The sequence below is a fragment of the Plasmodium cynomolgi genome, chromosome 1 (assembly GCF_000321355.1).
Source record: "Plasmodium cynomolgi strain B DNA, chromosome 1, whole genome shotgun sequence".
Classification (NCBI taxonomy): Eukaryota; Apicomplexa; class Aconoidasida; order Haemosporida; family Plasmodiidae; genus Plasmodium; species Plasmodium cynomolgi.
Genome location: NC_020396.1, coordinates 461,888 through 472,777, shown reverse-complemented (window position 1 = coordinate 472,777; position 10,890 = coordinate 461,888). Strand labels below are relative to the sequence as shown.

The window sequence follows — 10,890 nt, the reverse complement described above, 5'->3', positions numbered from 1 at the left end:
GTGTGCTTTTTGGGGAGGGCATTTTGTGTTGTAGCCATGAGCACACGTATGATCAGTGCTCCACATGGGATCTCCCCCCCACAGAGGAACAAAAGCACACGACGGTGAAGGACTCCCGGACGGATGGGGATCTCCGAACCTTCTCCCAGTCGTTACAGCTGTGCAGTTGCCACGAAGGCGATGGATATCTCCAGCACGTGGCATTTCATTACGTGACATCTGCACATTACTGTGAAGGGGAGAGAGCACCTCCAAGGTAGGCCTCCCACAGGGCTGTGTCCCCATTTCGAAAGGATGATCAGACGGCGAGTCGCAGTTGAGGAGCCCTTCCCGCACGAGAAGGACACTTAGCTCGTTTCAAGCAGCTGGGCGCACGCAAGTGGGTACATGGAGTACCGCTCACACGTGGTGGGTTGCCTTTTTTTAGCGCCTCCCCTCTTCTCCCCTCCCAAGAACAGGATGAGGGGGACGCCGCTTGGCCAAATTGCCAAGAAGAACGCACCCAGCCAGGTACTCCTCAAAAGTCTAATGAACGACAGTAGCAGCTGCTGCACCTGTAGAAGAAGCTACTCCCTGTTTAGCAACAAAATTTGGACTCCAACTGAGGACATAATATATCGGAAGAACCTCGATGTCATTTGCCAAAGCCATGTGTTCTTCTACACCGTTCTGAATGTAGATCGGTATAGCCACTTTCTACCCTACGTCACGGTAAGGTGCACTGTTGTGCCTGCACCGAGGGGTTAATCCTGGCAACCGCCCAGCAGTGCATGATTAGCGAACCCCCAGCAGTGCATGGCTAGCGAACCCCCCAGCAGTGCATGACTAGTCAACCCCCTATCGTCTCACCTCCCCCATCGCAGAAAAGCAAAATAACGGACAAGGCAGAGGAGCACTTCAGGGCCTTCCTCCAAATTGAGAATCTCTTTTTCAAGGAATCATACGACTCAGTCATTCGGTTCAAGGTGCCTACCACCGTCAAGGTAGGGGTTGCAAATGAGACACCAAGGGGTTGGGATACCCCTAAAGGGATTTTCGAGTGGAACATTAGATGGATGCACCTTTTAACGAAGTGTCCATTAAGCTTGCTCTCCTTGCTCTCTATTTTTTTTTTTTTTTTTTTCCCTCCCCTTTTTTCAGGTCTCCAGCGCAGACACGAACCTGTTTAATCACTTGGTATGCACAAATAGGGAAAGAAAAAAAAAAAAAATTTCACCCCAAGTGGTATGACAATTGGTGCTACGTCAAGCCGGTGTTACAGGAATGAATACCGCTTCGATGGCTACACCACCAGCGATGCCACATGCCATAGTCGCTTCGCCCCCTTTGCTTCGACCCCATTGCATCTCCCCCATTGCTTCTCCTCCCCCCCCTGTCAGACCACAGAATGGATCATTGAAGAAAAAACGGGCTGCATCAACGTCGACTTTTACATAAGCTTTCGGGTAGGTCAACTGGATTGTCGCCACTGCAAGGCGGCAACTGCGTCGGAGCAACTAAGTGATCGCGTGCCACTTCGCCCTTATGGCGCTGCCATGTGACCGCTGCTACGTGACCGCTGCCCAGCTCCCCTCCTTTACGACACACTCCGTGTCACGTTTTTCCCCCCACCTCCTCCTCCTCCCACAACGCAGCTAAAGAACAAGGTTTATCAAAACTTCATGCGCATGTACATACAAGAAATGGGAAAGAAGATACTCTATGCCTTCATTAGGGAGGCGCGTGTGAACAGCTTGAGAAATGTCGATATGCTGTTCCGGCACCTGCTTCAGCGGTGAAAGGAGAGAGCACAGAGGGGGGGGAGGTGTGTCCCCTGTCCCTCTGCTCACCTGCCCACCTATTTCACCTTCCCATCCACCGACTGCAAATAATACTTCGTGCCTTCGCGGAGGCAACTACACAATCATATATTTCTACGTTCTCACAGCTACATAAGCACACTGTGCTCCTTTTTTTTTTTTTTTTTTTATTAATGAGAGGGGAAGAAGGGAGATGTCCCCCCTGGCGGTGCAAGTCCCAGCTGGGCACACCCACCAACCGTATTCTTCATCACACGTGGCTAGAAGCTCCTGAACTTTCTTCATCTTTCCACGTTGCAACGAAAGTGGGTTTAAAAAAAAAAAAAAAAAAGGGGAAGTCACTCCAAAGGAGAGAGTAGGTACTACACCTCAACTGAGTGATACTTCCAAGTGCGTTTTTATTACTACCACTCTCCAAAAAAAAAAAAAAAACTCGTATTATATGTGCACATCATGTGTCATCATCAAAGGCTCCGCGAAAACGTATGTCATTATCCCGTTCATGCAGGGGTGTACGTATGTGTTACCCCCTCACCCTAAAGCGAATGCTTAAAAAAAAAAGCTTCATTTGGTTAATGGAAGGATAGGAAGAAGTGCCTCACTCCATTTTTCATATACACAACTGCATAGCGAATACAATTACGAAAACGACTTTTTTTTTTTTTTTCTCATGTGCTTACTGTCAAGCCACAGTGCCAGTGCACAGATCTGCGTTTAGCATAATGAGCAGTTCTTTTTTGTGACCCACGTATGTGCTTTTTTTTTTTTTTTTTTCATTTCTCCATTTTGTCACTCATATAGGAGGCCTTTTTTTTCTTTTTTTTTCTTTTTTCCCTTCCACCTGCCCGAACGAGGAATTTCCGCCGAGTTGACTCGCGCGAGTTAGATAAAGCAACCATACGAGGCTTACACGTGTGGGAGAAGATACAAAAAGGGAAAGCACACCAACGGGGAGTACCTGCTCGATCGGCTCCATTCACACGCACAGCACAAGCGCCGCTTACGTAGTGTAGGTCACCTTTTACACGTGGCTCACCTCCACCACTGCTGCCCTTTTTGCCCATACGACGGTAAAGAGAAGAAAAGAAGCGGCAGGAATACAAAAAGAAAAGCATTCCACACTTCACTCATCGCGATCGAGAACGGCCACCATGGTGAGACAGTCGCAGAGCATGTACGATAGGCACCTGACTATCTTCTCCCCCGATGGAAACCTCTACCAGATAGGTAAGTGCCCTCGCGCAAGTTTTTACAAGGGGAGAAGTGCACCAACGGGGGAGAAGCACCCCGGATGTGTTGTCACTTCCCCGCGCGGCTTCATGCCGCGGTATGATCTCTCCACCGCTGTCGCTTTACGTGCACCGCTCCACCTTCACCGCTCCACCTGCACCTCTCCACCCGCACCTCTTCCCACGCAGAATACGCCATCAAGGCAGTGAAGAACACCAACATAACTTCCATCGGAGTGAAAGGAGAAAACTGTGCCGTAATCATTTCCCAAAAAAAAATGGCAACGCAGTACATCTCGCAAGACAAGCTACTAGATTACAACAACATCACGAATATTTACAACATAACCGACGAAATCGGATGCTCCATGGTAGGAATGCCGGGGGATTGCCTCAGTATGGTGTATAAGGCTAGGATAGAGGCTGCCGAGTTCTTGTATTCCAATGGGCACAACGTTAACGTGGAAACCTTGTGCAGGAATATTTGCGACAAGATTCAGGTCTTCACGCAGCACGCCTACATGAGGCTGCACGCTTGCAGTAAGTTATCGAGATGGGGAAAAGGACAGCGCGCTGTCCTTCTCCTGGCTGAGTAAAATTATGACCCCTTTGTGAGAGCTAGCCAAAATGTGGACAAAATGGCCATTTAGAAAAAAAAAAAAGAAAAAAAGATTAGTCCATGTGAGCTAGCCAAAATGTGGACAAAATGGCTATTTAGAAAAAAAAAATATGAACGGGTCATAATTTGTCCTTTTTTTTTTTTGCCATATAAGCTTCACTCGTGCAACTGGCAACGTACCTCTTACTTCTTCACCACTGTGCTGCTGCGCCGCTTTACCTATTCACCGCGTCTCCTCCCTTTCCCAAGGCGGAATGATCATAGGCATGGGCGAGGACAACAAACCGGGCCTCTTCAAGTTCGACCCGTCGGGATTCTGCGCAGGGTACCGCGCGTGTGTGATTGGGAACAAGGAACAAGAAAGCATAAGCATACTGGAGAGGCTGCTGGAGAAGAGGAAGAAAAAAATACAACAAGAGACGTTAGAGGAGGATGTACAAAACACCATCATCTTGGCTATTGAAGCACTGCAGACCATTTTGGCTTTTGACTTAAAGGCCAACGAAATAGAAATGGCGATCGTTTCGAAGGCGAACCCCAACTTTACGCAAATCAGCGAGAAGGAGATCGACAACTATTTGACCTTCATCGCGGAGCGGGATTAGTTCGTAGAGCGTCGTCCTGTCTGACCAAGGGGCCGAGCGGGTCAAGTGGGTCTGTCGGGGCAATCGGGAAATTGGCCAATCCGCCAATCGGTGAGCAAATCCCCAGCTCCTTTTACGCATCACTCGTTCTTCGCAAGAGTGCTGTGTGTGCAATGAGTGAGCACAGAGCGCAGAGCGCAGAGCACATGTTGCGTTGTGTTGTGTTGCGTTGCGTTGCGTTGCTTTTTTTTTTTTTTCTTGTACCACTTCCCTTTCCTGTGTCATAATTTTAAAAACGCTCCCCAACTTGCCAACCGATCTGTGTGAACAGAGCACCCATGGATGGACATTACTACATGTGTACAGAGGAACACTGTCGAGCAGGTGATCGTCCAGCAGGTGACCGTCCAGCTTTTACCATTCATTTCAGAGCGGACGCACCACAAGGGGTGCTGCTCGCAGGTATAAGTGAATAAATGAGTAAATATGCGAGTAAATAGGTATATATACATACATATAAAAATGCATATTTCTGTGTGCACATTTGTACGTCTATATGTGCACACGCGTGTTTATTGTCTGCTTTCAAAAAGAGACGCCCACATGGGGCACCTTGTTAGTGATAAGGAAACAAGGGGCAAAAAAAAAATAAAGGAAAAGGAGGGGCATGAAAAGGAAGGGCATGAACGGGAAGGGCACGAAAAGAAAAGCAACACACACAAGGGATTGCTTACAATATGAACTCCCCAGCTGCCAACCCAACGTGAGAAGGAAAAAATGGGTAGACAGAGAGCTTCCTTTCATGACAGCTGCATAGGTATGTATACTCGCCCAGGCGTTGGAAACAAAATGGTGATGTAAAGGCAAAAAATAATTCATACGTTGGGAGAAAGAAGCAGAGGAGCGATGGAAGTATAACTCCTCCCGCACCTCGACAGTGGGCAGCATATCCGGGGGGGAGGGAATCTGAAACGAGTGGTTCTTCCGTTCCGGTATTAGCTCCCTCTCCTCTAGTTATTCCTGTAACTCCTGCTCTGTGAGTATAGGCTCTTTTTGTTGTATAGCTCTCCCGAGTTGTAATTCAGTCCGTTGGATCCGTTTTCGCTACGGTGGGAGGAAGTGGCAGTGGGAAGGGGGCATGTGGAAATGAGAAGTGGGCATGCAGCCGTGAGAAGCGCTCATGTAGCCGTGAGAAGCGCTCATGTAGCCGTGAGAAGCGCTCATGTAGCCGCGAGAACTCCGCATGTGGATGCGTTCGACGGTACGCAACTGTGCAGGCGCACGTTCTGGGTCTTTCCATTACATTTGGGAGTCCTCCGCTGTGTAATAATTCGTCTGGGTAGAAAAAAAAAAAAAAAAAAAAAAAATTTCAAATGTGAGTGCAGACGGGGGAGAAGCTTATCATGCAACCACACAGTGACAACTCTGCTAATGCTTCTTCACGCTCGTTTTACCATTTTCTGGTGGGCCTGTCCATCGTACACGGGGGGTACACCTGGGGGTGGGGGGGGCATCATCCACGCATTCTTGTCGGAATTGTTCACGTTGTTATTCATGGGGTAGTTCCTTCCGTCGTAGTACTTGCTGGTGGTGTCCTTCGTGGACGCGTAGGGATCCTGCATCTCCGCATTCATCTTAGACCCCCGGTGGTGGTTGTCGCTCCTTCGCTCATCCATATGGTTCTTCATATCGTAGTCACTGTTCCTTCCTCTTTTCTCGTAGCGCTTATGGGTGTAGCTCTCCGGTGCGAGTCCCCTTCTCGTCTCATAGGAGTCATCTCTCCTTCGCTTGACTCCTTTGCTGTCATTTCGTGGGTCATTTCGTAGGTCGTTTCGCTGATCACTTCGCATATCGCTCCGCATGTCACTTCGCATGTCACTTCGCGGGTCACTTCGCGGGTCACTTCTTAACTCCTCGCGCATGTCGCCCCGCTCATTCGACTTATGCATCATGTTCCTCGCCGACCTGTTGTACCCATAGCTGCTGTGGTGCACCGAGCTACCGTACGCCCTGCTTGCCTCGTGAAAGCTTGACACGCTGCCACCGCCATCTCCACCGCCCCCACCGCTGCCGTAGGGACCACTGTGGTAGGCACTACTGGAGTTCCGATTCGATCGCTGGTTGTCACTCTTGCTGTACTTCAACCCCTTGTCGTCCCTCCTGTTATCATAGCTGTTCGTTGTGGTGCTCCTCCCCATTTTGTCACTTCTGTAAAACTTATTGTGGGAGCTGTAGTTGTGTGCGTTGTAGTGGCTTCCACTCCCGTAGCTGCCACCTCCGTAGCTGCCGCCTCCTCCGTAACTACCTCCTCCTCCGTAACTGCCTCCTCCTCCGTAGCTGCCTCCTCCTCCGTAGCTTCTGCCTCCCCCGTAACTGCCTCCCCCGTAACTGCCTCCTCCGTAGTTGCTTCCACTTCCGTAGCTTCCTCCTCCCCCATACTTGCTGCTACCATAGTTTTGATTTCCATAGGATGTCTGGTGATTATATCCGTAGTTGGAGCTATGCACGGAGTGTTTATATACACCATTGGGTGACCCCTTGTTTAGGAGATGACCTCCTTTACTACTCATGCCTCCTGTTCCCTTGCCGGTATTTGTTCCCCCTCCACCTTTCGTACCATGTCCACATGAACCCTTAACAGAGTGCCCATTGGTTGTTTCATTTAGAGGAGTTGGGAGAAGGGGTGGCTTCTTCTTCATGTCATACATCGAGGGGTAGTAGCTGCTATTTCGGTAAGTCCCTCCCATCATCCGTTTCGTGTACTTTTTATTATGATGGTAATCGTTGCTGTAGCTCTTTCTACTGCTAGCAAATTTTACACACAAATTACATATCAAGCGACGGCCCCCTTTTTTTTTCTTCTTCTTCAATTTTATGTAGTATTCGAAGTAGGGACTCACGTCTTCACTCGCGTGGAAGAAGTCCAGGGGGCTGAAAATATATTTCCACAGCTTGTCCGCCGAGGGGGCGTCAGCAGGGGGGGGTTCTTCTCCCGTGGGGGCGTCAGCAGGGGGGGCTTCTTCACCAGTGGGTGCGTCAGCAGTGGGGGCTTCTTCACCCGTAGGGGGTTCTTCACCCGTAGGGGGTTCTTCACCAGTGGGGGCTTCTTCACCAGTGGGGGCTTCTTCTCCCGTAGGCGCTTCTTCAACAGGAGGGGCTTCTTCAACAGTTGGGGCTTCTTCACCCGTGGGCGCTTCTTCACCAGTGGGCGCTTCTTCACCAGTGGGGGCTTCTTCACCAGTGGCCCCCTTACCGCCGGCCGGCTTCTCCCCGCACGGACTCCCTCTCCTCATTTGGCTATTCAACTCGGCCTGAAATAAATAATAGGACAAATGGGACCTCCTCCCTCCCGCAGAGACGCTACTCCTCACGTGCTGTACGTACAGCTTGTATCGCATTTGGCTGATGTGACTCAACTGATCCTTTATCGTGGTGCATGACTTAACCTTCTCATGGAACTCTTGAAAAAATCTCCTTCTCAAAAAGGAGTAACTCTCCACAGGGAACTCACGAGTGAAGTTCGGTTCTAATATAAGTGCCATCTCTTCAGGAATCACAACTTTTTTTCTTTTCAAAACGAAGGAGAAAAATGCACACTTGCTCAAAAATTCATTATACGTAAAGTGATTGCCATAAACGACTGGCACGTATTTGTCGACAATGATGCTTATGTCCATCTTGGGTTTTTTTCCTTCTTCTTCTCCTGCTTCTCCTGCTTCTCCTCCTCCTGCTTCTCCTCCTTCTTCTGCTTCTTCTTCCCCTTCTTTTTCTCCTCCTTCTTCTCCTCCTCCTGCTTCTCCTCCTCCTTCTCCTTCTCCTCCTCAGCTTCTTCTCCTTCATCCTGCTCATCGAAGGAAAATAATTTCATGACCTTTTCTATCTCTATATGGTATAGAAGCGGGAACTTTGCAATATTCATCTCTTTTTTTTTTTTTCCTTTGCGTTTTCTTCTCCGTATGGAGAGTGCACCACGTAGGTCACTATTTCGGACGTTTCTCGTGCTTCTTTCTCCTCTGCTGTGACGGGACTGTCGTTTTTATTCTTCGCCTCCGCGTCGAAGAGGTGGGAGAACCGAGTCACATCGTCGTCGCCATCGTCATCGTCGTCGTCGTCGTCATCGTCGTCATCGTCGTCGTCATCACCGTCGTCATCGTCGTCACCATCACCATCGTCCTCGCCTTTGTCGCTCTCCTTACCATCCTTGCCCACCTCCGCATTGTTCGCACCCTCCTCGTCCTCCCCGCCGGCGCTACCCTTCCCCGGCTCCTCCTCCTCTGCGTACATGTTCGCGTAACTTGACAGTTTGATGCACACGTCTCCCCCTCCCTCCGCTGGCTCTTCCGTGGGTTCCTCTGCGGGTTCGTCGATGGGTTCCTCTGTCGTTTTCTCCTTGTTTTGAGTGCTACCGTTGTCCCTCTCGTTTTCCTTCTCTTGTTCTGGGTCCGCCTGTGACTCAACCGCTCCTTCGCCAGTGTCGCCATTCAAGTCGGCCGCGCTTTCTCCATTAAAATCGGCGGCGCTTTCTCCATTCGGTTCCGCGGCTGTTTCTCCATTCGGTTCCGCTGCGGCTTCTCCATTCGGTTCTTCGGTAGCGTCACAATTCGCCTCCCCGACAGCATCTACGTTCTCTCCCTCGTCGGGACCTTCTCCCTGCTGACCTGCTTCTTCCTCCCCCTTGCCACTGCACATCAGATTCTTCAAGGTATTTAATGTCTCGTGAATACTCTCTCGTTTGATCTCCCCTCCCTCATTCACCTTGTCGTCCACCTTATCGTCCACCTCTCCCTTCTCCACCAAGTCGCTAGGCTCCTCCTCATCATCAGTAAACTTGGTTAACTTCTCCGTAGTCCAAAATACGTGAATATCGGCATTCTTTTGGCACACTTGCACAATTTCGATCAGTACACAAATGAGAAAATAATAAATCCGAAGTGCCGTTACCTTGTCGTTGTACTTGAGTCCGGTCTCCCGGATGCTGTAGCAGAGGCCTGCAAGGAGTGGGCATGAGCAGGATGGGCATATGAATGGGCATATGAATGGGCATGCGAATGGGCAGGATGGGGGGAAGGAACGGAGCCGTGCGTCTTTCCACACCAATGAGGAGGTGCACAGACGTGGAGGCGCCCGTACAGATCGGCATAACGACGTTACAACGCCGTTACGTAGCGCCACACAGAAGCGCTCCTCACCTGGGAGAACCAAAAACACCGTGTCGAAGAAGCCATTCGGAAAGTGCGAACCCAAATAAAACAAATTAGCGCTGAAAATGACGTAGACTCTCTTGTCCGCGTGCTCCTTCAAAAACTTCCTTGTGTAGTAAAAGGGGGTCTTCTCAATCGGGACGTCTTCGTCCTGCTGCATGGCTTCGTCCTGCTGCATGGCTTCGTCCTGTTGCATCGCTTCGTCCTGTTGCATGGCTTCGTCCTGGAGCTTCCTCCTTTTGCGCTTCTCTAGGTCTCGCAGCAGGTGATCCATTTCTAACTCGGTGGAGGTGCCTTCGGGGGAGAAGCGCATGAAGTGGCACCGTGTAGGAGTGGCATCGTAGTAGTTGCACCGCGTACCAGTGGCATCGCGTAGGGGAGCACTTACTCGCTATGTAAATGTGGGCGGACGGATAGGCATCAATTACTAACTCCGAAAAGGTCAAATTCTCATCCCCTATGATGAGAATATTGCTGTGCGCTGCTTCATCATTTCCACCTTGCTGGTCAGGCAATTCCTCCTCCTGAGGAATCACCTCCCCTGATTTGTTCTTTCTACCTCTTGATGTACCCTTCCGTGAAGGGGCTCGCACGCCCTTCTTCCCGACCTTCTTATCATCTGCTTTGACCATCCTACCACTTGGCAGAGAAACGTACAAGGGATTATGTCACGGAAGGGGAGGAGAGAAAAAACAAATGCCTCCTAAAGGTGTTCTGCGCAAAGTACCCTCTGAAGTAAATCTCTCCACAAGTTACCTGCACAAGTCAGGTGAATTTGCGCGATGTGATGCTTCGTTCGCTTGGCCCAGCTCTGTACCTGTGAGAAGCTTCGTTCGCTTGGACCTTTTCGCTAACTCAGCTTCGTTTCGCAGTTTTCAAGTTCCGCTCTGTTGAGCTGCATTCATGTTCCTTTTGCTACTCCTTTTGCTGCTCCTTTTTGATACTCCTTTTTGCCGCTCCTTTTTTGCCGCTCCTTTTTTGCTGCTCCTTTTTGCTGCTCCTTTTTGCTGCTCCTTTTTGCTTCTTCCTTTTTTGCTTCCTCCCTGCGGTGCTCTCCTTTTTGTTTTTGCCTCTCGGCCTGCACCGTTCAAACTTGGTTCTAATATGTGACCACAAGGGAAAAAAAAAAAAAAATGACACCTCCGCGGCGGGGTATTATGTCACCACAGCCCATCGCAACGCGTGGTCGGGGAGTTCCGCCTGGGGGGCATACCAATTTGTTCGTTTCCCTTCAGAGTGCGCAAGGGGAAAAAAAGAAAAAAAAAGAGGATGCTCAGAAGGGGCACGCGAAGCTGTCACCATGCGGAGGTATATCCATACGGAGGTATAACAGTGCGGAGGTATAACCGTGTAATCGCATAACCATGCGGAGGTATAACCATGTGATCGAATAACCATGTCAGTGGATGAACTGACGAAAGGACGCACTTCCCAGCGCGGAAGGCAGAGAGCAGGAAT

General features: G+C 49.9%; 3 protein-coding genes across 3 annotated transcripts; 2 read left to right on the top strand and 1 right to left on the bottom strand.

Annotated features, from left to right (window-relative positions):
* Nucleotides 1–458: 458 nt before the first annotated feature.
* PCYB_011980 (hypothetical protein) lies at nucleotides 459–1,777 on the top strand (the record flags this gene model as incomplete). Its single annotated transcript, XM_004220704.1, has 5 exons — nucleotides 459–711; nucleotides 864–983; nucleotides 1,141–1,176; nucleotides 1,380–1,445; nucleotides 1,635–1,777. Coding segments are annotated over exons 1-5 (615 nt in total), but the record flags the coding sequence as incomplete, so codon positions are not given.
* Nucleotides 1,778–2,655: 878 nt separating this feature from the next.
* PCYB_011970 (proteasome subunit alpha type 6) lies at nucleotides 2,656–4,252 on the top strand (the record flags this gene model as incomplete). The annotated part of the gene is made up of 3 exons (XM_004220703.1): nucleotides 2,656–3,026; nucleotides 3,218–3,568; nucleotides 3,897–4,252. Exons 1-3 carry the CDS (start codon nucleotides 2,951–2,953, stop codon nucleotides 4,250–4,252), a joined length of 783 nt encoding a protein of 260 aa, XP_004220751.1. The 5' UTR covers nucleotides 2,656–2,950.
* A 989-nt stretch (nucleotides 4,253–5,241) lies between these two features.
* PCYB_011960 (hypothetical protein) lies at nucleotides 5,242–10,064 on the bottom strand (the record flags this gene model as incomplete). Its single annotated transcript, XM_004220702.1, has 7 exons — nucleotides 9,821–10,064; nucleotides 9,421–9,726; nucleotides 8,201–9,219; nucleotides 7,899–8,111; nucleotides 5,686–7,773; nucleotides 5,535–5,566; nucleotides 5,242–5,335 (listed from the first exon to the last, which is right to left on the bottom strand). The coding sequence occupies exons 5-7, from the start codon at nucleotides 7,771–7,773 to the stop codon at nucleotides 5,242–5,244; spliced, it is 2,214 nt and encodes a 737-aa protein (XP_004220750.1). The 5' UTR covers nucleotides 7,899–8,111; nucleotides 8,201–9,219; nucleotides 9,421–9,726; nucleotides 9,821–10,064.
* Between the last annotated feature and the right edge of the window lie 826 nt (nucleotides 10,065–10,890).